Source organism: Camelus ferus, chromosome 16 (genome assembly GCF_009834535.1).
Source record: "Camelus ferus isolate YT-003-E chromosome 16, BCGSAC_Cfer_1.0, whole genome shotgun sequence".
Lineage (NCBI taxonomy): Eukaryota > Metazoa > Chordata > Mammalia > Artiodactyla > Camelidae > Camelus > Camelus ferus.
This window is the reverse complement of record NC_045711.1, coordinates 51,023,238-51,049,260: the sequence shown is the minus strand read 5'-3', so window position 1 is coordinate 51,049,260 and position 26,023 is coordinate 51,023,238. Positions and strand designations below refer to the sequence as shown.

The 26,023-nt window shown below is 52.2% G+C and overlaps 1 protein-coding gene and 1 long non-coding RNA gene across 2 annotated transcripts in view; one reads left to right on the top strand and one right to left on the bottom strand.

Moving 5' to 3' along the window:
* Positions 1-2,044, bottom strand: part of UTP18 (UTP18 small subunit processome component) — a 37,101-nt gene extending 35,057 nt beyond the window's left edge. Inside the window, 3 exon segments of the mRNA XM_032498111.1 lie at positions 732-1,077; positions 1,907-1,932; positions 2,030-2,044. Coding sequence (XP_032354002.1) covers positions 732-1,070 — 339 coding nt within the window. The 5' untranslated portion in view covers positions 1,071-1,077; positions 1,907-1,932; positions 2,030-2,044.
* LOC116669190 lies at positions 1,256-24,148 on the top strand. Its single transcript, XR_004326545.1, has 3 exons — positions 1,256-1,416; positions 12,508-12,658; positions 18,768-24,148. It is a non-coding gene; the product is annotated as an uncharacterized LOC116669190 (long non-coding RNA).
* The last annotated feature ends 1,875 nt before the right edge of the window (positions 24,149-26,023 follow it).

Genomic DNA, 26,023 nt, shown 5'->3' with positions numbered 1-26,023 from the left:
TTTTTTTTTTCTCTCCAGCCCATCACTAACAAACTTGAACTTTATCTTCTGCCTCTGCTATTAGAACATAACCTCCAAAACGGCAGGGATTTTTTCAGTTTTCATCCATTGCTGTTTCTTCTCTAGTGCCTAGAACAATGCCTGGAATTCCCCATCGTGGAAGAAAATCCAAGTATAAGAAAGAAAAAAGGGAGCAAAAAAATTATAATCAATCACGCAGGGATTTCATTGCCAGGAATGAAATCTGGCACTAAGAAGGCTCACAAATATTTGTTGAACACAGTCGTTCTCAAAAGCTAGCCAGTCAACTACTTTAAGAGACTGTTAAAACAGACTCCCAGGCCCGTGCCCACGAATTCTGATTCCACAAACCAAGTAGAACCCCTGAATCACGGCAAGGTTTTGAGGCAGGCAACTGAACGACCAAAAGGGACGAAACACTGAGCCTGGAGAGAAGACTGTGAGGCTGAGCCACGAAAAGATGCTCACAACTACATTTCGGTAAATAAATATGTTGAGCGCCTGCTGCATACGAGGCTTAGCCGCTCCCTCGGGGGCGGAGAAAGGCGCGGCCTCCACCCTCCGGAGACTTTCGACCTGGCACCCCTCGACTCCCCCGTTCCCCGCTCTCTCCCACCTGAGCGCTCCAGGGCGCCGCAGGTCGCCCGGGCTCCGCCCCGGAGGCTCGCCGCCCACCTGGCACCCAGTCCGCACGCCGCGACCTCCCTCACCCGCGGGCCCTGCAGACGCCGCAGCAGCGCGTCCTCGTCTTCCTCGACGTCGCCGAAGACCAGCTCCTCCAGACACCGCTCCACAGCCGGCTTGTCCTCCTCCAGCGTCAGGCGGTTCCGCTGCCGGAGCCGTCTCTCCTCCTCCGCCGCTACTGCCATCGCAGCGGCCGCTGCCCGCCGTGGGGCCGGTGGTTTCCGCTGGGACGAAAGAGCAGACTTTCGGGCCCGCCCGCCTGGCCCCACTCCGGCTCTCCGGTCCAGCTTCGTTTGGGTCTTCCGGGCTGGTCTCGCTCTGGCTCGTCGGTCCAGTCTCATTCGGCTCCTCCGATCCGGCGGCATCTCTCGGCTTGAGAAGGAACGCAAGCGCTCACGTGGAACCTCACTGCGCGTGCGCCGAAGCCCTGGCTTTCCACCGCGTAGGAGGCCGCAGGAGGCTGGAAGGAGCCTGCGCAGCCTATGAGCCGGATACCGGCACTCGCTCCCTGCGTAATGCCCACTCCCCTCACGAGCCTCTCCCCGTGTGGGAGTTCCTCCGGCAGGACCAATACTCCGGGTGGTTCTTCCTGACCCCTTAACCACTCGACTTACACGAGACCCAGTTGCCTTTTCTCCACCCCCTTCGTCTTGGTACGGCCCTTGGAGTACGGAGCCTGCAGAGGGTCCCACGCTGGAAACAGATAGGAGGGTAAGTAGGGAAGTGGGCCAATCGGGGCGCGGGTCACGGCGCAGGCGCGCTGGGGAGGGAGGGCTATGCTAATGTTGATATCCTGGGGCCACCCGAGTTAAAGCGGGGAAATCCGGGGCTGCCGCAGCCGCCACCGGTCTGGGCCCAGCTGGGGCCCCCGTGTAATCGCCGTAGTCCCGAGGCGCCTGCCCCCAGCTCGGGGAGGGGGCGCCGCGGGCCCGGGGAGCACGAACAACCCCTACCCATGAGGCCCTGATGGAAAACACAAAGTATCTGGCGAGAGCCGAGCGCGGCAGCTGCTTTGTGTGCCAGGTGGCGGGGTGGCGCCTGCAGCTCCCCGACCCCAGGAACCCCTGCAGCTCCCTGACCCCGCTCCCAGGCCTGCTTCTCCACCCCACGCCCCCTCAATCTCCGGAATCACCCCCCCCCCGGCAACCGTTAAGCGATTTGGAAGTTCTCCTCCTCCCACCCTCCTCAGTCCCCGACTCACCGGGATTCTCGCTGCCCCTCCGCTTTCTGAAAGAAAAATTTTAGAAGAAAGTTTTTCTCTGCGTCCTGCCCTCCCCACACCCCCAGCTCTGGCTGCGGTGGAAAGGCTGGATTTAAGACTTCCTTTTTTGGCCGCCCAGGGTTGGGGAGTGGAGTCCTCGCCTCTCCCAAGGGGGCAGAGTTTTGGTGCTTTGCAGGGGAAGGCGCCTATCCGCTGTGGGGCGACTGCCGCGAGGCGTTTCGCACGTGGAGGTGGAAAAATGGAAAGGGGGCGGGGTGGGCACGTGTGGGAGGGAGAGGTGGGAGTGGTGGTTGGGAGGCAGCAGCCAGGGCTGCCTATTTAAAAGGACTGTAAGGCGGTGGGTTTTATGACTTTTGCTTTCGCTTTTATGAAATAAGAATCTGGACATTTCAGAATCGGAAGAGACATTAGAGGTCACCCAAAGCGGCCGTCCCCTCTACAACCTCTCTGACAAGTGGTAGGTAGCCTGGCCTCTGCCTAAACCCCTGCAAATACTGAGCGCTCACTGCTGCCCAAGGAAGCCCTTTCTGTTTAGCCATTGTGATTGTTGTTTGCCTACCTTTATTGGACTCTTCCGTCTCATTCATGTCGTTGTTCAGTTGATTCCCTTTTTTCTTCTCAAATTTTCTCTCACATCCTCCTCACCCATCCACCGCTCATTGGCCTATATTTTGTGTGCCAGGAAAGAACAGCAGGGAAGTGGAGGAAGGACGATTTAAGAGACAGTGAGGGCCAGCTGAAAACTTTGCTGGGTCACTTCAAATGTGCTGGCTTCTATGTCTGAGGATGGTTGATATTTTTCTACAGGAAGCTTGGGAATTAAGGTCTGGGGATTTCATGGCTGTCTTTTTGAAGTTAGAAATTTCAGTATTATCTCTGTAGTACTCCTGTCTCAAAGCACATTTCTTGTTTCTTGAATCAGTCTGCTTGAGGATGCCTGAAATTGTCTCCTGGAGATTGTACTGAAGCTGTTAGAAGCACCTCCTGGTAGGGGGATGATCAGAAGAACTGCACTACCTCCCCCTCCCCCCCACTTTTGACCTATGTTTTTCTGACTAGCTGGACTTCCTTCTCAGTGCCCCTCCTTTGCAATGTTTTCATTTATTTCTCTTTTTTCTTTCAGCTTTTTTGTGAAAGTTGAAATTTTTGCAACACTTTATATTTAGAGTTTGCAGTATTTTTCATGCTCCTTACATTACTGTGCACCTATAGTTATCACTCGGTAGTGGAGATAATTCAGTCCTTTTGTTACTTAGTGTTTTACCAATGTTCTCCTTCATTTGGTGAGCTATGGTGCTTCCAAAAGTAATTTTATTTGGCATAGGAATCTTGGGGGCACATGTTTTCCTCTTCCTAATATGGTGAAGTGGGAGTCAAGACAAAGCAGATAAAATGTGGAAGTGATGAATCTGGTATAAAAGCCAGAGAACCAATTTCATTTCAAACCCCCAGCCCCCTATTTAAAATGTTAGAACACAGACATTTTTTTCTCCCCCACCTTTTATCACTTAGAGACTGTTGCTCTGCTCTGATGTGCTTACACTGTGCTTTTTGTTTGTTTGTTTACCTCAACACCAATGAGTGTTTAGAAAGAAAATAGCTGTCTTTTTTCGCACCACCTTCTTCTCTGAATAACAAGTAGCTTCTATTTACATAGAACCCCATACTCCAGGCTTCTGGGTGCCTTGCAAATTATAGCAGAAACTGTCTTGAATAAGTATCTGTTTATAAGTACCTTATGTTGGACCATATTTTTTAACTTCTCCAATTTTTAATTTTATACAAACTTTGACATACGATATTTTCTGTAAATCTAGTCACTAAAGTTTAACATGGGAATGAATACTAGGTACTGGTAAAACTTAATAGAGCTGTGTGGTTGTCTTGACAGTTTTATTTAATGTTTAGTTCCAAATCCCTGCTCCCTTTAAACATGAACTGTCATGACTTAAGTTGACTGACTTTGGAGACTTTTGCACTCTAAACATACTAGACAGGAATGACTGGTTTTATTTTTAAAGAAGACACTATTACATACTTTTATGGCCAGTTGTATGTCGACCTGATTAGTGTCTAAACCTTAGATGTTCAGATGCTTTGAATCCTCAGTTACGTTGGAAATTAAAATAAAACAATTTAAATTGTTTTAAACATAACATAGTAGTCAAAGGAAGGTAAAACTATAGCTTAAAAGTGAAAACAACATATTAATGTCATAAATACTAAACCACAAGGTTACTAAAAGCCAAGAATGCTCAGTGCTTTGAGTGACCACATCCTAAATTAGACAAGTCACTCTTCTTTTGGCTGCTCCTTGTTTCTGTTTTTATCTTTAAAATGTTCGGTAAATAAGATTTAACTTTTTCACAATTAAAATGTTAAGGTAAGCCATTTAAAATATACCATTAGTTTCAGGGTTTCAAATCCAAAAGAAAGATTAAAACATCAAGATAAAAGACGAGAAGAGACTTATAATTACTTAAAACAAGCTAAGATATGCTTCCTAACACTAGGGGATTCTCGACCATCAAAGGCTACTTTTAACTTTATACAAGAACTCTTTTCTGTTCGTGGAGTATTTCAAGCTCTTGTATCCCCAGTGTTTTCACACAGGCTCCTCCTTCTGCCTGGAGGGATCTCCCTCCAGACTTCACCTTGCTACCTGTTATTTACGGGTCAGTCTTAATAGAGCACTTTCCCTACTATGACTGAACCCCAGTCTAAGCTGGCCCCTCTCTGCCTTCCCAGTATATTCTTTTAAATCTTATGATATATTTGTAATTACACTCATCACATAGTTTAATGATTTTCCATTAATTAGTGTATTTCCTTGATGCATCTTCTCCACCAGACTGGGAACTTCAAGAGATCAAAGACCACATGTGTCTAGCTTAACACCGTGTTCGTACAAGTTAGCACTGTGACTGACGTAGGGTAGAGACATAAAAGCTGTATTTTGCTAAGGAATGATCACGCGTTTATTGACTTTTTACTCTAAGACAGGTATTGTACTAGCCATAATTCTGCAGTGAAGAAAACAGACCATCCTTTTGGTTTTTCATAAGTGCATTGTCTTCCCTCTGTCCATCTGTTTGTCCCTCCCTCCCTCCTTCCTCCTTTCCTTCCTTCCTTCTTTCCTCCCTTCCCAGTTTTCCATGAGTCAGGTGATTTTTGTCAACAGGCTTTCTTCTTTAAGCCTCAAGATGATGTCTAGAACACAAATAAACTCTAATTCAGGAGGAGAGCTTGTGATCTCCACCCCTACCCTATCTGAGCTCAGTCTTCCATCAGTCTTCTTCATACCCATGCATGCCCACCATTTGTTTCTCTCACTTCAGCCGTGGCCCTCTCTGTAATTCACCTCGTGTGTTTAATCCGGTCCCACTCCCTGAAGCACTTCGACTCCATTTATCAGCCAGTATACTGTTTCCTTCCCCTCAGCTACGTGCCCCCACCCCGACACTCCTGATTTAGCTCTGCCAACCCCTCCGCGTCGTAAACCGCGCAGAGCCCAACTTCATCTGTTGGTTCAGGATCAGTTACCAGGTGAAGGTCAATCTTGAAGCTTTTCCTTTTTATTGTGGGTGTCTCTAAAATGCATCACTGGAAATATTTCTTTTACTGCTGTTTCTTTGACACAGAAACCTCTCCTTGCTGTAAATTCAAATTCTTTTCTCTAACACTTACTAGTTGGCTAATTTTATCGATTCACCAACTCTCTTGAGCCTTAATTTTTTTTTTCTTCCCTATAAGCGGGGTGCTGGGTATAAATGGAAGAACCCAGTACTCTCTGGGACACAGCAGGTCCTCAGTAACAGTGGTTTGTTTCCACCTCCAAACGTCTCTTCACTTGGTCCTTCTGTGACCTCTCTCTTTGCTTTCATCCTTCCATTTCTCATCTCCCATTTCCACCATATCTCATTTAGAGCAAATTTTAACCATTATCTCAAACTTCTTCGTGAAAAATGAAAGAATATTTTTAATCACCCTTGTCTTTCTTCATTTCAACTTCCATCTGTTTGACTGATTTCTGCTTCAGCTCTGTACTTCTCTGACTCTTTCCCTTAACAATTCTCAAATTTTATTATCTTTTTTCTCCAGCTCATACTTTTCACTACCTCCCACATTCCCTGTCTCTGGTCCTCGAAATCAACCCCTTCTTGTTCCATGATTTACTACAGTCATTTCATAGCCTTCTTACACCATCTAGTCAAAATCCTCGCAATGCTCCTTGAAAGTATCTCTCTTTCCTCATTTATCCTTTTGCAATTCTTTTTCAAGTTCACTCATCTTTAATTCATCCCCATCATTCATTTGCTTGTGCCCAGATCACTGTACCTCTTTGCCTACTTAATCATTTCACCTTTTCGTGTTTCCTTCTTCCGTTGTTACATTCGTCATCTTTCATCATTAACACATATTAATGGGTGATGTTCCTTTGGATCTTTTTTCTTCTAAATCTTACTACTGGTGTGTTTTCAGGATCCTCTTTCTGGGTCCCACTGGCTCTTTCTGTCTAGAATTCTTTCTTTCTGGGACCCTGCTTCAGTTGGGGGAAAAAAAAGCCTTGCAGTGTCTGCTCTATATTTATCCAAGCTGAACCGCTAACCTGGTGCATTAGAATGTATATTACTAATGAAAAGTGTAAGCTTTATTGTCTGCTAGCGAGTACTAGGTCCTTTTCCTTTCTGCAGCACATCATTTGTACTATTATATTTTGAACTGGGGAAGGGGATGGCAGCATAGAGTGACTATTTCTACAACATTTTCTGGGGGCCTACTATGAGTAAAGCACAAAACACATTTTCTTACTTAAGGAGGTTGGAATTGTTAATCCCAGAACTCTGGCCAAATACACAGGGCAGGAGAGGCTGCCAAAACAGGGAGGCAAGAGAGCCAACTGAGTGAGGAAGTGAGGTCCTGGGCTACTGCCCTCTGCCTGCTGGAATGAGCTCCCCGGAGAAGGGAGACTGACTCGGTGAGTCTGGCCCATCCTATCAGGCACCCTTTCCCATCCGCAGCCAAGGCCATCTGCCCTCTTCCCCATCCAGACCCGCGCTCCGTCATAGAGGTTCTGGGGAAGAGGTGACTGGCCCTCCCCGAAGGTCAGGATCTCTGGCCATTCTCAGGGTATCAGGCCACCAGGTACCATGATCTTAGTGACACACCTTCCATCGTGGCCACAGCAGGACAAACGCTCAACCCACCTTGGACGGGCAAAGATTCCGTTACACATTAATGACTGTTTCATGAAAAATCCATGTGAGAGTTTTAAGTCACAAGACAACATAATCCCCACCGACTGCAGCTTCTGTATATTCAGGGCTCAACTCTCCAGAGAGCCCAGGAAGGGACATGAGGCCCCAGGAGCCAGCACTTCCCAACTCACATCTGCGTGTGTCCAAGAGTGGGGCTCTAACATACTAGCAGTGGCAAAGGTTGGCTGGTGACTGATAGCATCACCCCCAGACCTGACCACCCACACCCACGCCAGGCCTCCTCCGTGTGAGGTGTGAGGCGTCCTCTTCCTCCAACCCCAGGAAGGAAGAGGAGTTTGAAATGTGGGAGATATGACCCTTACCGCACTGGAGCTGGTATGGCTGAGCTTATCAAAGCAGAATTTCAGGTTTGACCTCGGGGAGTTTCTGCTTTTGACGTCTAGGAAAAAGAAGAATGCCCTTGAAATGAGGGTGGGGCTGCAAGGGACCCAGGGGCTGCGGAGGGGGGCCGTGGACAGGGAGGCCAGGAGAAGGCGGTCTCATCTCCACTAGGCACTCTGGCTGACCTGGCCCCGATTCCTGAGAGCCAACTCTTAAATTTTTAGGAATCTCTTATACACAGTCATTTTAAAAAACAGATAAGCTTACAATGAAATGAATTATATTCATCAAAGGTAATAAATTCTCAGAGTCATCACTTCCTAGTTATTTACTACATCTCACTATTACCTATTCTCCTAAGGTGACTTACATCCTTTATTTTATCTGACTGGTAGTTCTTCCCAACCCTACGCCACATATATGTTATGTCTCTAGCCACTGCATTGCGAAGGGCACAAAAAACTGAGACAATCCCCTTCCAGTATTTGAAAACTATTACCTGATTCAGCAAAGAAGTTGCTCACGTCACTGACAAAATAATAACCAATCCTCATTCGTGCTGGAACTACAGGTGTTCATCATCTGGAACCTCCTGCTGCCTATAGATACAGAGGTCGGACAAATGCCAAGAAAAGCCTTTTTTGAGAACCAATGGGCTCTGTGGGATTTATAAGTAAAGAATATTAGATATTTTATCATAAGTTGTGTGCTTCAGATCCTTTACATCAGTAAATTTACAGTAAACATATACGTACGTACGTGTGTGTTTGTGTGTGTTTGTGTGTGTGTGGTGAGAGCTAAATGTTAAATATTTACTAGCTCTCCACTGGCAGGGGGGCCACTTAGCTTTCTGGCCCAGGGGTCTACAGCTCAGTATACTCCACCTGGAGGCTGCTGACTTACTCTTGGAACTTGAATCACAGGGTTCCACTCAGTGCTAATGAATACCTCTTGGTGTGACCTTACAGTCCCCCCTCAGGGCCCCAGGGAGCCCAGGTGTGAAATGACCAATGACCAGGGCACCTGAAATAATGGAAGACCAGACCCTCCAGGCCACCTCCCTCTCCTCAGCCCTGTCTCAACCCAGATGCAGCTGAACAGCCTAAAACCGAGGAGTTTCCAGATCTCCACAAGCCCACCGTGGCCCTGAGGGTGCCCAGCACAACTCCTGTGGGGCTGGGGATGAGATGTGGCCCCTCAGGATTAAATACTCCATGGAGTCGGGCAAAGTGGTGGTGGTAATAAGCACCGGGCAGGAGTTACAGGCCTGTTGCATGTCCCTGTCTGCCTGGGGGACCTTCAGCAAGTCATACTCTCAACTTCCTTATTTATTTTGATATTCATTTAACACCAACCAAGGAGGACCGAGGCTTGATTACAGATTCTTTCATTCACCCCTTCAATGTTTAATTAAGCCTTGTTAAAAAAAAATAATCATCAGGGAATTTGTATTACTACCCCGCTTTACAGATGAGGAAACTGAGGCTCAGAGAGGTGTGAGCCTGCCAACCCTGCACAGGGATCAGAACCCAGCCCCACAGCTGCCCTGCCACAGGGGCTGCCCCACTAACACGGGCGTGTTTGCTTGTGAAGCGTGATCCTCCCGTACCCCCAGCATCACTGTCCTCTTTTGCCAACATTCCTTCACCACGAGAACCCCAGAGGCATTGTGGCTGAAACCACCTCTTTGGCCCACTGGCCCTTTCTTTGTTTCTGTCATCTAGACTAGAGTTCCTCAACCTCAGCCTACGGACACTTTGGGCCACATAACTCTTCATTGTGGGGGCTGCCCTGTACCCTGTGGGATGTTTAGCAGCATCCCTGACCTCGGTCCAGTAGATGCCAGCAGCACACTCGCTTCCCATGAAAATCAAAAATTCCCCAGAAGTTGCCAAATGTGCCCTAGGGAGCAGCACTGCCCCCAGTTGAGAACCACTGATTACACTATTGTTTTATTCTGTTATTTAACAAACACTTAGGTTAACAGTTCTAGGTCTCTGATAAGCTAACGCATTCACTCTTCACCAGCCAACCACATGAGGTAGAAACTATTCCCCTCCTTCCATTTGTCACTTGGGGAAACTGAGGCACAGAGAGAGACTCAGAACCTTGCCCAATGGCACATCACTAGTGAGAGGAAGATCCAGGATTTGGACCCAGACTCCAGTCTGCCCTGCACCAGGCTGCCCTCCAGGGACAGGACCAAAGCTCTGATTTCCAGGCACCCACAGCACCCCTGGTGTCTACCGCACACAACCGCTTGGATGTCCCTCGGGCTCCAACCCTTCACCCTCTCCCCAGAGCTGGCTCCTCCTTCTCTGCCCAACTGCAGGGATCACAGAACCCTGAAAAGCCCCAACTCCTTGCCTTCCCTGAGCTCCCACTACTGAGCCTGGCCCGCCCTTGAATCCATGCCTTCTCCCATTGCCCCAGACAGCCCAGATCCATGGCCCCATCACCCCTCACCACCCACCATGATCTCCCTTCCTGTGCCCACTCCCCAGCAATCCTTTTGCTCAGCCAAGCACCTGCAGCTGCCAAAACGGTCTCTCTCGTCCAGATGAGTCTTCTCTACTTAAGAACCTACAAAGACTTAAGACCCTCCAGTGGCTTCCACTGCCAGCAGGATAATACAGAATCCTCACCAGGGTCCAGTGGTGGCCCCAGCCAGTTACTCTAACCATTGTCATCCATCCCCTCCATGTACTCCAGCCTCACTGAACCATGTGCGGGTCCAGAACATGGTCTCTGGATCTTCCAGGGCTTTCCACTGCTGTTCCATCCACCCACATCACTTTCTCACCCCCTATCTCTGTATTAGGATGATCACTGTGACCAAGGGGCCCTGGGTCGGTGATGGGGTGGGGCGAGAGGTCAGGGGAAAGAGCCTCAGTTTTTGAATCACACAATCCCAACTCCTCCAGCAAATCACTGAGCTCTCAGCCTCAGTTTCCCCATAAATAAGGAGGGAATAAGAACACAGGCCTCCGAAAGATGATGAACAGATGCGGCGGGCTGGCACAGCTGAAGGCCCAAACACTTTGGGGTTGGAATGGAAACAGGCCAGTTTAGCGTCCCTGGGACATGTGTGCCCCACGAAGTAGTCAGGCCACTGCCCCACCCCCACTGAGTATGCCACAAACAAGATGCCACTGACCCATGGGACTCTGGCTCATGATGATGGGGGTGGCGGCTGCCCCCAGGCTAGGGCTCTCACTGCTGGGGGAAGGGCTGTAGACAAACACCTCCTGCTTGAAGGGCGAGGTTATGGATGGCTGGCTGCTCTGGGGAGAGAGGCCAGGTGAGCGAGGCCAGCCCCACCCTTGGCAGGCCTGAGACAGGTCCCCCCAGAGGCCCAGGGCAGCCACTGCCTCCCTCTCCCAACTTAGACCTGCTCTGTCCTTCTGTGGCCTCCAACCCTGGCTCCAGCCTCTCCCCCTGCCCCTGAGGAAGTGCCCTGACCCAGCCCCATAGACAGGGCTGACCGCACTCCTCTCCAGCCCAAAACCCCAGGGCAGGGACACCATTCAGTGTGGCCCCTGACCCTGCTGCTGCTCCTGTGCCACTCCCAGGGAGACCACACCCAGCCACACTGAACCACTGCTCCCAGAGGGTGGGGATGGCTGTCCAGGCCCCTGGTTTCCATGCTTCCTCTTTTACCTGCAAAGCCTGCGTGGGGCTCTACCCCCAGTAGCTATTTTAATGATGAAGCTGTGTCTGGCTGGGCCCAGGGTGCCTTCTCCCTACTCCCTAGGGTTGGACAGGGCCACACCAACTCCACTGTCACACTCCTCCATGGCCTCGCCCTCCCCTCCCGTGCTGCTGAAGCTGCTGGTGCTGGAGGACAAGCGGGAGATGTTGGCTCGGCCATTCTCCTTCAATTTTATTAAGGCTCTGCAGGGAACAGGAAGACAGGCAGGCCCTGGTCACATAGAGACACACCCCAGGCCCCGCCCAGGACTTCCTTGGGACTAAGGGCAAGGCAGGCCTAGCAGACATGAGCTTGCCCACCAACAGTGCCCCCAGGCCCCTGCTGGTTGGCTTCTGTGTTCCAGAGAGTTCCCAAGGCAAGAGATGCTGGCTCTCAGCTTGCCTGGAGATGAGAACACAACCCAAGGCCCCAGGCAGTGAAAGCCAGCCCCTCCCCTACCCCTACTCTCTTACTTCTCCTTGTTGGGGCAGATTTCCGGAGTGCTGGGATTGGATGAGGTGTCAGAATTTATCTCCTGAGAAGAGTGTCCGCCATCCAGGGTCTTGGGGTTGTTGGATGCACTTACTGTCACTGAGGAGAGGAGGACGAATTAAACCACAAGTGGGCTCATTGATGAAAGGATCAGAAAGACCAACCATTAGCAGGAACAGGTTAAGTATGATGCCATATGAGAGTTGCTTTAAAAAAAAAAAAAAGAAAGAAAGAAAGAAAAAAGAAAAGAATGAAAGAAAGAAACAACAGTGTAGAAGCCCAGAGGAAGGTTTGCTGAACTCCACCTGGTAGAAGTAGGGAAGGCGTCCATCAGAGCGGACACTTGAGTAAGTATTGAAAGGGAGATAAAAGAATCCAAGCAACATCTCTAGTTTGGGTCAAAATGCGACAATTTTGGGAACTCCCATGCACAGACCAGCCAGATCTGCCTGTGTGGATACAGAGCTCAGTGGGTGATAGGGACGTTCAGGTGCCTGAAGTGGGGACCAGGGTCAGAAGGAAGCCCTCCTCAAGGTCAGCATCTGGTGGGTGCAGCAGTGGGGGGAGCTGACGAACCCCACACTGGACAATTACCGTAGTGTCCGGCTGTCCCCTTGGCCTTCAGATCCCGTGTGCAGACGGGGGAAGAGCCCCTACCTCCGCTTGATGGGGCTCAGCGACTGGTTCTTCACCGTTGCCGCTGCCACTGGAGGCTGCCGATGAAACTGCCAGAATGAGTCCCGACACCCCAAAGCCAGCGCCTCTTCCCCTCACCCTCTTTTCTGGTCCACAAATAGCTCCTGCAACCCCCCAGCTGGCCTGGAGGAGATCCCAGAAGAGAGTGAGCCAGCCAGGAAGGTTGGGATCTCGTAACCGGAGCTGACAGCCTGAGACTCAAGCCACCTGCAGCCTGTTGCCTGGTGTTTTAAGCCGAACCTGGGGCCCCAGGTAATGATCTACCAAGAACCAGGATCCTTGGTGGAACATAGGGTCAGGGCCACCCTAAGGAGAGCCCCGCATACTTAGAAGGACAGGGTGACTCAGGGGTCACAGACTGAGAACCACAAAGCCAAGAGCCCTGGGAGAGACCTGGTCTGACCTCTCGCTTTACTGATGAAGAAGCTGAATGGAGGGGCGAGATCTGGCCAAGGTCACAGAGCAAATCACCAGCAGGGGAGCCCAGGGCTCCTGACTCTCCACCCACTGCTCACAAAGAAACGGGTCCAAGCTGGTGTCACAATAATAAGAAAGACTGAGAGCAGCCCACGCAGGGGGAGCCCACCAAGAACATGGCTCTGCTTTAGTCACACACGGGGGGACCATGGAGGGGTGGGAGACTGAGGAGGGGGAGACGAGAGCCTACAGCCACTCTTTAGAGCCACCCCCGCCACTGATCTGGCCCCAACTTCTGACATTTACATGCTGGGCAGCCTTGGGCCAGTGACAAAACCCTCTGGGTCTCAGTCTCCTCATCCACAGAATGGGGATAATTGCCCTGCCCCGCTCACTTCACAGACCTTCGTTGGGGAACAAGATAATAACTATCAAAATCTTTGGTAAATTAAATGAATGATGCAAGACCATTTATAATAATAATCGTTAGTATCATGGTGAGTGTGTTCTGCTATGAAGTGGTGGGGAGGGGAGGAGAGAAAAGAGAAAAAAGAGGAAAGGAAACGCTAGTCTATACAAATCCAAAGTCATTTTGCTTTTTAAAGGATTAAGTCTGTGGGTCCCTCTTTGGCCAACCCCTGATGTGAGCAGCCAGACTCAAACCCACAGACCTGCCAGGCTCTTTCCCTGGAAACTGTTTACACAGTGACTAAGAGCTAAGACTTTGGATTCAAACCACAGCTCTTCCGCTTGGCTGGGGGACCTGTAGCAAGTCACTTAACCCCTCTGGGCCTCCTTTTCCTCAAATGAAACATGGAGAACAAACCCATGAGTACCTACCTCGACAACTGTCATGGGATCGGATGAGATAATGTGCACAAACTCCCTAGCTCGGTGCCCGGTGTGCAGCAAGGGGAGGGGGGCGGGCAGCTACTGCTATCATTAATAATAACAAAGCGAGGACTCTCACAGTCACGGGTCCTAAGCCCCTGGGGCAGAGAAACTCATCCCAGGACTATTTTGCAGGATTGGCCCTGAGAAGGAGGCCCAATTGTTGAGCAAACTCAGAGAACAGGATGACAGGAGAGCATCTAGTCTGGGCCAACCCCAGGTGCTGCCTGGGAGGGAGGCACCATTTCAGAGGGCCGGGCCTGGGCTCACCCCTCGAACAGCCTCAGTTTCCCTCTGTCATCCCTGCTCTAGTCACCTGGCCCCAGCCTCCCCCACTGAAGCCTGAGGGACCCTCCAGGGACCCACATGCTGCCCCCAGGCCTGCGGCACTCACCGAGAAGGCGGTCTAGGTGACCCCCACGCTGTTATGGGACGTGCCCCCACTGTGCTGAGTTTTCTGGCTGCTCACCATGGTCTCCTCGAGTGGCTGTGCAAGCGGATGGCCCTCTGCAGGGACAGCAGGGTACAGTGGCCTGAGGGCTGGAGTCTGGCCCCTCCAGATGACCCCACCTGCTTGACGGGGTCTGCAGACATGGCCCTTGGCAGGTGCACACACATTCACACGTACTCCATCTCTCTCTCTTTGTCTCTCTCTCTTTCTCTCTCTCTGTGGCCCACACTATAATCACTACAATTAGCAGGGAAATTTAACATACTTTTGTCTCATGCTTCTTGCGGGCAGAGTGGCTCCGTGCAGGCAGAGGTGAGGGAGGACACTGGCCAGAGGGAGTCTGAGGGGTTAGGGCCCCAGCTCCCTGCAAGGTGGACAGAGGTTGTTATCCCCGATGCCCCAGGTAAGGAAAGTGAGGCTTGGACAGCTCCCCAAACCCGGGTGACCCTGGTCTAGCTACCACCTCTCTAAGCTACAGCTTCCTCATCTGTAAAACGGGAATGATGTGTTCCATGCAGGATCACATGGGAATTAAACACAGTCATGTGCCTGACCCCAAGTGGACTCTTTTTTTGCAGGAAGCTAAGTGTGCATCTATATTTAAAGACTAGTCTCCCTTCTGCCATCATCCCAAAGTGTGCTTTGCACAACGTAGAATACGTTCGCCTCACTGAGCTGGGTAAGGAGCTCTCGCTCATCCTCACATTGAGCCTCCCTCATGCTCTCAGGGGCTTAAGACGTCAAGACAAACCCGCAGCCTGGAACAGCTGCTGGAGGGGGAGACGCCCGCTCAGGCCTGGCAGAGGTGCCGGGTCCAGGAGGCACAGAACCGCTCAGCCCACTTAGGGCCACTGAAGAGCAAAGGGCACATGGGCAAAGAGTGAAATGGTGGATGGTCAAGAGCTTGTCACAGCGCATGCGTGGATGAGAAGAACGGCTAAAATCAAGACTGCTGAGGCCTCGGCGGGGATGGACCTGGGAGGTGATGACCGCTCTGTCAGGTGGTTCTGCAGGTCCACATGGCCCTGGAACAGGACCCAGGGGCAGTGGTCCTAGCGAGGCGGCTCTCACTCGACCTAAGGGAGGACTTCCTGACAAGGGAGGTCCCAGAGGATCCCACCTACCACGAGAACGATGCTCCCTGGTTCTGGAGGCCTTCAGAGATGACCTGAGGCTCTAGGAAGGGAGGTTTCTCTCCAGTTACCGCCAAACCCTCCCATCACTTCACTTTAATCATTCATTCAGTCACTCGATAATACGGCCAGGTGACAATGCAGCTTAGCGGTCACAAGCATGGGGTGTCAGGGTCTGACTGCCAGGATTTCTATCCAGGCTCTCTGTTCCACCACCCACTAGCTGGGTGCCCCTGGTAGGTCACGCAGCTTTTCTGAGACTTACTGATGAAATGGGATGGAGGAGCTCTACACCATGGGGATGGGGTGAGCTTACATAGAAAGTTCTTAGCAGAGGACCCAGCACATGATAACCACGCATAAATGTGGCTACTCTGATTGTTAATCATAAGCATTTACTGTGTGCAGGTACTTTGCGGGGGATTTCTGCAGCCTGGCGCCCTCTCTGGCCACCAGGGGTCAGGTCAGACCAGTGCATCAACCATCACAGTCCCTCAGAGCCTGAGAAATTTACCTGACAACCCCCTGCTCACTGTGGTCCTAGTTCCAACGACACTGGCCTCATCCTCCCTGGTCCTCCTTCACCCCTTCTGCATGATGAAGTCAGAGGGCAGGGCTCGTTCAGTGCTTCCTAGACCTCGGCTCACACGTGCTTTAGGTACATAGCATGTGGATACATCAGGTAACATCACTCTTTTTCACTTCATTATGGACCAACTCAAACTTCCTCAAGAGCTGGCAGTGGCTGAGAATGGCATTTGAGAACAACAGTCTAGAAATGGGTATTTTTCAAAGGTGGGTAATGTATACACTCCTTTATAAAGGAAACTCTCCTTGCAAGACTCCAAGAGTATGTCCACAGACTCCCAACCACCAGTGGTCCCCATGGACAGCACCTGCAATATACCTACTTATTCCATAGAAATGTCTTTTAATTGTGAGTTTAGTCTGTATAATTTTATATATATATATATATATATATATATATATATATATATTTAGATTATATCTGCAAGCGCCTCTGTTTGAGAAGTGGGTCTAGATGTCCATTAAGCACCTGTTCTGTTTCTCATGGGAGAAAAGCTTAAATGAAAGCCAGTGGGATTGAAGCAAGTTGTGAAGGAGAGTTAGTCTCAGTGGTGTGAGATGCCAGGCAGCACAGCCCAGGGCAGTGACGGGTCTGCTCCTTAGGAGAAGGACAAGGGTTCGCTGCTGTGTAGGAAGAACAGTCTCAGGGGCAAGGGGACAGATGGCAGAGATGGCTTTAAGCTCTAGGAATTCTCAACTGTGTTTCCCTGTGTCTGTGAGATGAGAACTTTGACAATGAGATGAAACATGCAACTTTTCTTCTGGAGTCATTTCACACATCCCTACTTTCAAAAGAAATTCTTGGAGGTCTGGGGAGGAACTCCAAGGGAATGCCAATAATTGTGACACCACAGCACTGCCCTAGTGACCTGTGAAGAAATATCAAAGCTAGAGATGGTTTCCTGAGCTGGATCAGACCACCGGCCTGGCTACAGGCATGGCCCACACATCAGAGTCCCCTAGGCCGCTGGGCTGCATGCTGCTGCACCCAGCCTCCTCAGCTTGGGAGACAAGGGGGAATGACAGGGCCAGAGAGCTTGTGTGCCCAGCGGGGCATTGCAAAAAAGCTGATCACAACTGGCAGAGCTCTGAAGTCCACAGCTGCTGGGCCATTTTATCCATTGAGCACCATGGGCATGGTTTCCACTGCCTACCAGCTTCCCCAGGTTATAAAGATATTTGAAATCCCCCCAAAATTATTAACTCCAAAATACAGAAAGAAACCTGCAAAGCTAAAAGCAACAGACACTTCATCACCTGTCTACAGAATAGAACAGGATGTTAGCTAGTCAGCTGCAGCTCAAGTCTGACACAAATTATACTGACTGCAGGATGTGGGAGGAGTCTGATGGGCTCACTACGATGTGGGGCAAAGCCTATGAATTTACCAGGTCTCACATTCACCCCTCTCTCGGCTGTGCTAGCCATCCTGGCTCCCTCTTTCCTCCCTTTTCTTCTCATCTCTTCTTGATCTCCCAATTTCTATTTCACCCTGGCTGCCACTGTCCATCAGGCCTGAAATAGAGGCCCCAGGAATCTGCCATCAGTCTAGGCAAGCAGTTCAGCTCCTACCCCCACCCCCGTGAGGCATCTCGGAGCCGGCCCGCACTAGGGCCAGCAGAGCCCTGCCCTGCGCTGCGGTCCAGCCTGGCAGTGAGGGACGGACCCCAGGCTTGCCTGGGCCGGGCTATTGTGGGTGGAATCTTAGTTGAGTCAGGAACCAGGAGGCGGTGTCACATGGCTGTTAAGAACACGGGCTTTGGAATCTGGCAGACCCGAATTCAACTCCCATGTCTACTGGGTGACTCGGGACGAATTACTTTTGTCTCTTTGAGACTTAGTTTCCTCACATGTAAAATCACACCCGTCGTTATTAAAATTGGGTATGAATTATCATGTGAAAAGTATTGTGCCCATAGCAACAGTCTTCCTTAGGGGCACAGAGGGCAGCTGTGAGGCTTTAGACAGGATGATACATGCTAAGCTTTCACTTTCCATGAGAACAACAATAACCACTTCTACGGAGCATTTCTGGTGTTCCAGCCACGCGCACTTTCCCCGGCTTTATTTCAGTGAGGTCTCCCATCGACTGCAGGCTGAGGTTCTGTTGATCGTCCCTGTGTTGCTGATAAGCAAACTGTAGCTCAGAAACTTCAAAGACCATGCCCAGGACCGCACAGAGCTGGGATTCTAGTACAGGCAGGGTCTAACTCTAACTCTGCACACACCGCCCCCAAACAGTAGCTTTACAAATCGTTCTGCAACGGGCAATCTAGCAGAACATTGACCTAAAACCCAGAAAACCTGGCTTTGAAACAAGGCTCTACCTCTCCTATAGGTGTTACAGTTTTAAGTAGCCTTCCAGCCTCTCTCAGCCGGTCCCCTCATGTGTGAGCGGAAATAACAAGGCCCAGGTTCTGCCGACAGGACAGGATTACAGCCAGGCTCAAATCAGATGCTGGATGCAAGTGTTGGGTGGACCAGCAATCCCTTGGCAAGCACATCGTGATGACCCTTCTTTACCCCCTGTCAGCTAAGTGTCTGTCCAAGCTCCCCTTGAATACTTCCAGGGACAGGATGCTCACTTCTTATTCTAGTAGCTCATTCTGGTTACAAAGTTCTTCCCTTTGCAAAGTCCACAAGGACTTGCCTGTAACTCCATCCCACCAGCCCTGGCCAGGACCTCCTCTGCCCTGCCAGCTGGAAGAACCCTCGCAGTCTCCCACACTGGAGGCTGAAGACCCCCACTGCTGTGTCCTTGCTCCTGCCATCCTGCTCTGGGCTCCCCAACCACAGGAAGAGGCAGATGAAAGCAGGCATGTTCTCGGTTTGCATGGGCTCCTCTCCTGCTACTAACTCTTTCCCTGTCCCTGCTTACCAGACTCCCAGGCCAGAGACAGTACAGAGCAAAGAAGGATGTGGAAGACACCAGACGCCGATGGCTGCTCTGACCACTCACACTTCCTGACGCCCCTGCCCTCTGCAAACACCTGCAATGCCCCGGCTGGTCCTGCCACCTTGGCTGGCACTTGGACTCTGGGCTCAAGATCATGTGGACTTTGTCATGTTGGTTTCCCATGTTTGTCCCACTCTCCTTCCCCTGGCACTCCCCAGCCACCCTTGTGCTCGTACCTTGAGACTCCAGGAATCCCCCGTGGCCCCCATTCTCAAACTTGTCCTCTTCTGGGCCCAGTACCAGCATGGCTTGCGTGTGGGCATGGAGTTCACCGTGAAGGTTGTCCAGGAGGGCCCCCCTCGTCTGGTCCTGGAAAGGAGAAGGGTGGGGGTAGCTAAGCTGGCACTGAGAGCAGAGATGTGCCCTCCCCCAGGAGGCTCCAGACACCTGGCCCAAGGGCTGTGAATCTGGCCAACTGCATCCAAGCAACAGTGTGGACCTACATCCAGGCTGGGCTCCAAGCTCACAAATGCTGCAGCTAACACTACAGTTCCGTGCCCAGCCCCCTGTTCCCTTCTCTCTGTCCCTTCTCCCTGGGCCATCCTGCCCTCCCATGGCTCTGCCCTGATGACTCCCAGCCCAGATCTCTGCCCCAGGCACCACCTCCATGTACCCAACTGCTCATAGCTCCTCTCCATCCAGGTGTGCATCCAGAGCCAAGTCTACAGCCGCCAGGGGGCGCCATTCACACAGGCCAGGACCAGCCCTTTCAGCAACCCAGCCTTTGCCGGTACCTCCAAATAGCAGATCCAGACAGAATTCAACTCCAGTGGTCCCATGTCAGCAAAGAGCCCAAGCCAAAGGCCCAGGAGGCTCCCCACAATTCCACTTCTCCCCACTCTTATATACAAGAGTCCATCAAGTCTTCCTGACTGAGCACTTCTTGTGCCTGGTGGAAGCAAGCTGTCACTGTGTCTCTTGGACTCCTGTAATAGCTTCTAGCTGGCCCCCTTCCTGCCCTCCTTCCTGCCCTCCTGCTTTCAGTCTACCCGCCGCCTCTACCACCTCCTCCTGTACTTTATTAGGGCCTTATCACCTCTAGCTCAAAGCCTGATCTGACCCAACCAGCATCTGCAGCTGGTCCTCCCACCATTCCATCCCTGCCATGAACCCTTCTCTCAAGGCCACATCCAACCCTCTGGAGCTCCCTCACGAAGTCATGCTCTGAATCTGCCCGGCCTTTGTTCATGCTGTTTCCCACGCCTGGAATAATGCTCCCCAATCTTTCCCCCTGGCAAAAGTCTCACCAGATATCCAGATTTGGCAGCTCCAAGGCCACCTCCTCCAAAAAGCCTCCCCTGAACACACCTTCCATTCCCCACAGGCAGAAGCAGACACTACCCTGAGCCACAGCCTCTACTGGCCTCCGTCATAGTCCAGGGCACTCTATCGTACCTGTCTCCACCAGCCTGTGAGCTCTGTAGGGGCAGAAACTGTGTCTCACTTTTCCCAGTATCCCAGGGAACAGAACAGAGCCCAGTACACAGCAGGTGCTCAATAAATGATCAACGAATGGTTGATTAGACCTAAAGTTTGGATGGAGTTCCCACAAGAAGAAAGAGCTCCACATCAACACAATGCTGAAGGCTTAGAGGGGCAAAGATGGTGCTTCCCACCTTAAATAGCCCCCAAGAATAGACCCTCGAGAAAGGCTGGCCCAGTGGGCAGGAGGAAGACCAGAAACCTCGTGCTCACCTCCAGCTTCAAAGTTTGTCTGACTTGCAGCAAGCGCTCTCTGCATTGGTGAGCTTGGTGAGCAGAAACTCCCTGAACTCTGGGCCCTGGAACAGACAAGATGCTCCATCCTTAGCTGCTACCACAGGGCTTTAACCACAGTAAGAGGCAGGCAGTTCAGGGGGCCTGGGGGGAGGGTCTACTTCTGACACTGCATCACTTTTAGCCCAGCCCAAGCCCACCTGCTAAGATGCCAACATGGAAACCAGCTGCCCTGGTGCTGGCAAATCCACCTTCCACACCCGCCATAGCACTTCTGGGAGGGGAGGCCACTTGTGCCCAAGGCACCTGGGACTGGCGTACAGCATAAAACCCTCCTTTGAGCAGAAAGACAACCCCAGTGTCAAACACCCTGACAAGAGGCCTTGTGCTGGGCCAGGCTGGCAGTACAAGGAGAGGTGGGGACAGACACCAAGTAAAGGAGGTTCTCAAGCTCCCAGCCCAATTCGGCCCCCCTGCAACCATTGCCACTCAGGCATGGCAACCTGGAGTCTCAAACATGAGAGAGGCAGGAGAGTTTCTTAACTTCTGGAAAACAGGGGGGCTAGGCAGAGGTGGGCCGAAGACAGGTACATCTTCCCTGGCAGTGACAACGACCTGAAACACAGAGGCTCAGCATGGGCCAGCAGCGGGGAGACACAAGCTGAGGATGAGGAGCGTTCTGAGCCCTGGCCCTGGGGGAGCCCCCTCCCCATGCAGATCTACTCCCCTTCCCCCTCCTCCCCTTCTGAGAATACAAAGAAAGTGCCCCCTGGGCCAGCGCCAGTGAACCCAAGTCACTGTTCCTAGAAGTGGGGCTGGACTGCCCAGAGCCATCCACATGCCCTCCTTGACATTCCTGGAGGCCGGAAGCGAGTTTGGCAAGATGACGGGGCGGGGCTGAGGAGCAGCCTGGAACCCTAACTCTAATGCAGTACCAAGAGCCCAGGAGATGCTATCTCTTCACCTCATCTGACGGGATGCTCATCCTACAGAGAAGGCGCAGGGAGAATGGTCAGCCCTGTACTCCTGATGAGGATACAGACGCCCAGAGCCATGGAGCCCTCCCTCCAACAGCACACAGGAGATTAGCCCCAGAGATAAGCAGACGATCCAGAGCTCTCCAACCCTGCTCAGGGGTTCTCTCCCACAACACTGACTCCCACGACTGGCCATACATCAGAATCACTTCAAGTACTTAAAAATAAATACCAGTTACATGGGCTCCACCCTAAGCCTATTGAATCAGCAGCTCTGGGGTGGAGTCAGGACTCTGCAACTGTTTGAGGCTTCCGAGAGCATCTGTGTAGTCAGTAGACTGGTATTTGGGAGCCCTGGCCCCACACATTGGGTCGGTCTGGGTGAGGCTTGAACTCACTGAGCACCAGGGCCCAGGGTGGGAACTGGGAGCGGGGGGCACATGCAGGTGTTCTGCATGGGCATGCAGGTTCAGAGTGGGGTGTGCACCTCTGGCAAGTCTGGTGAGGCAGGAACTAATGGAGAGAGGGCACCAAGGTGTTCTTCGTGGGGTCTCCCAGGCTCAGGACAGGTCCCGCACCTCCATCTCCCCTCTCTGCCTGGAGATGCCCTGGTTTCACCTGTTCTCAGCCCACGAGGCTGCAGGCCTCTCTGGAGACTCTGCCCTCTCCCTTCCCAGGGAGGCTGCTGACGTAAGCCCAGACCTGGCGCACTGCCAGCCTCCCGGGCCCAGCCCGTGAAGTAGGGCAGATGCAGAGAGTCTGCCAGAGCAGGTGAGCAGGCACCTCGGAGCCAGGCCAGGCCGAAAGGGCCCTGCCGGGATCTGGAGTGGAGAGGAGTGGGAGAGGGCTGGTCAGTACGGCTTTCTCTTCCCAAGCCCAGGGCTGTCCACACGGCCCACACTGTGGTGCCCAGAGTCGGGAAAAGGCTGATGTGATTTCTGGCTGCTTCCAGCTGCCACACTGTCCCCCTCCACCACCCACCGTGCACCCTCGGCATAAGTCAAGAGTTCCACCCACAGAGCCAAAATCAGGAGGAGGGGGTGGCCATGGAAAGGCTGTTGATGGGACGAGGCCAGAGGCCAGGTTTACCTCCCCACTCTTCCCATCCCGAAGCCCCCTTCTCAAGCTTGCACTTGAGTGTTCTGTGCTGGCTGGGTGAGTGGCTTTGATATGCTCTGAAATTGGCTTGAGTCTCCCAGCTGGATGAGCCCTCGAGCCCACTGCCCCGCAGCAGCCAGGTCAGAAAGGCCGCGGACGGGATCTTCCCTTTGCTGGCCGTTCTCTAACCCCACGTGCTCCCTCCCATCCAAATGCCCAGGCCTTTGTGGTTCCCTCCTCTTGGGAACTGTTGGGTTGCTGGGCTGAAAGCAGAAACTGCCCAAACACAAACTCCCCTTCCTACTTTCTAAACCCAGCCAGGGCCTCCCAGCAGGGTCTGGGAAGGAGAGAGGCAGCAGGTGACTCTGGGACAGAGGCTCTTCAAGACTGGAAAGTGGAAGGAGGCACGGGTGTGTGAGGAAGAAGGATGTTCCAGGAGCGGGGGCGCCTCCAAGGACTCCAGACTTGATAAGGTCCCCACGCCTGCCCAAGGGTGGCCTGGAAGCCCTGGAGGACCACGGGGTCAGTCAAGCAACAGATCAGCAGTGAGGGGAAGGGGACACACAGCCAGGAGATGGCCCCCTGGTCAGCTTCGTGTAAGACTCCTGACACCTTTGCAGGACTTCAGGAGTCGGGGCAGGGTGAGCTCAGACAGGGAGGGAGGGGCGTCCTGGTGAAGGCTTAGCTGGAACTTCCTTCCAGTCTGGCAGGATGTGGATGAAATGTGTGTCTGAAACATAATTTGATGTGATGTTTCATGCACACCCCAGATGATGGGTCCAAGTTTCCATCTGCTGTGACAGCATCCACTGGGGGTCTTGGAACATACCCTTGCAGATGAGGGGGAGCTACTGTAATACACAGTTTTAGGCATCCACTGGGTCTTGCAACATATCCCTGTGGATAAGGGGGAGCTACTATAATACATTTCTGTTATTTTAAGCCATCCACTTTATGGCACTTATTACAGAAGCCTGAGGAAATGGATACAAGTTATACGGGCTCTTCACCTGTTCTGAACACTAGGCCTTTATCAGATGCATGATTCACAAATAACTTTGTAATAGAGGAAAGCAGATCTGACTATGTTGGATCAGTTCCTTTAGTTTTAACCACTGTGCCCTGCTTTCTAGGCTTAGTCTTGCTGGCTCTGCACCTTTTGTGAAACTATGTTGCCTTTAGCCTGAAATATACAGGAGAGCCTATTCTCAGGATCTGACCTTTAAGGAAGTTAGCACTTCTGCACCTATGTAGAGTTGGCAAGTTGCAAAATGGAGAATAACCTTTGTTTTGTTGGAGGTTTACAGGGACACCATGGCCTGACCCACAGGAATGGCTGCAAGAACAAAGAATTCTTGCAGGAAGAAGCTTGCAACAACCAACCACACCCCCTCCCCCATTTTTTGTGTGTAAAAGGAGCCTGTGTTCTGACTGGGGGAGGGTGATTCTCCAAGACACTAGTCTGCCATCCTCTCTGTTGGTCTTCCTGCTTTCCAAATAAAGTCACTATTCCTTGCCCCAACACCTCATCTCCTGATTTATTGGCCTGTCGTGTGGCGAGCAGAACAAGTTTGGACTCAGTAACACCCAGACCCCTCCTGCCTGTTTCTGGGTCTCTGGACCACAGGATGATGGTGCTGCAGCTGCTGACAGCCTGCCCTCCTCCCCATGCCCCCCAACCCAGTCTCCTGAAGGAGAAGAGTCCAGCTCTTCCTAGTTGGGGTCTCAGCCTGAACTGAAGAGACAGCAGAGGGCCTACTGACATCAGAAGAGCACTGGGCTAGGAGTCCAGAGGTTGCTGGCACACTGGCAGTGGGTGCTCAATAAACATTTCTTGTTGGGAGAATCACAGCATTGGGGTCTGGTCTCCCCTGGGTGGCGTGGTGAGGGTGCAGGTCCTTCCCTCCCTCTGCACCCATCTCCTCTCATCAGTAAGTGCAGAGGTGGGCGAGGGGCCACGGTTTGGCCTCTAAACCCTGGGTGTTTGTGAACAGAGGAGCAGCAGCCCGAAATTGCAGTCTGCCGCCAGAGGGCGTGAGTCCTGGGAAGATGGTGGTTTCAGATTTCTAAGATGGGATGTCCTGTATTTTCCTAGGTCAACATCGCTTCCCACAGGGACTGGGGGAGGGGGACCAAGAACATTTACTTCCGGTTTTTACTTTACAAGCATTTACTGACCCAGGTTCCTTCCAGTCAGAGCGAGCATGTCCTGCCCTGTCCTGCCTTCTCTGCCCGTTCTCCCATTCATTCCACAGTAGGGAACTGCCTTCTCAGGACCCAGAAGGGCCCTAGGGATACGGCTTGATAACAGGAGACTTCACAGTGGCAGTGGGACTGCCAGACTGTCTTGCCCAATCTTGCACTGCTTCTAGGGGGCAGAGTCTGGAGGTAGGGTGAGGGTGATGCCAGGTGGCTACCACCCTGTCCCCAACAATGTTCCAGAGTGGGCAGATGGGGGCAAAGGAGTCTCTAGGGAGGGACCCTTGGCCAAGGCCAGCTAGGTGACAGCACTGCCCCACTGCCCACGTTTCTGGTCTCCCGGGGACAGGGTGGTAGAGGAGGCTTCTCTTACCACGGGTGGAGCTGAAGCTGGTAAGCCCAGTTCTCACCATCCACACCCCTGCCCAGATGTGCTAGGTTACCTGGTCTGGGTCCTGCCCATCTCTGTGCCCAGGGCTCCATGCCCCACCCCACGCGCTTCCCAGGCCTCTGGTGAAGGAAAGCCACAGTCTGAGTCTAGAGCACAGGCAGGTCAAGGCTGGGGGCGTGGGTGATCTCACTCTTCCCTCCCTCCTATAGGTGGGTCTGCAGTGGTGGCGTCTCCAGAGAGCTCTCAGGTGCCAGGCTGGCCCTGCCCCACCCCAGCACTCTCATGCTGCTGTGTTGTCAGCTTCCCCCAAACCCCGCCCCCTGTCTCTGGGAGGGGCTGGTCCTTCGGAGGGTGGGGAGCGGGGACGTGCTAGAGCGTGCCTGCGTGAGTAGGAGCTTTGGAATCTGGACAGCTGGGTGTGAGTCTGAAAGCGCCTGTATGCCTGAGCGAGGAGGGCTGTGGGCTTCTGTCTTGTGGCGATGTGCGGGTCTGGGTGTGGGCGTGTGCCTGTGTGCACGCATCTGAGAACGTCCGTGGCAGCGTCGTGGGCGACTGAGCATGTTTGCACACGCGTCCCGGAGGGTGCGCGCATTCGTGACTGTGATTCCAAAGGTTCTGTTCTTTCGCTCAGCACGTTATCTATTTGAGCGCCTACCCAAGCACCCTGCCTTCCTGGAGCTTGTATTCCAGCAAGGAGACAGGCAATAAACAATGTTATAAGTTATCTGGCTATGATAGATAAGTGAGATGTAAAAATAGAGCAGGGTGAGAAGACCAGGAGAGCTGGTGCAGTTTAAGAA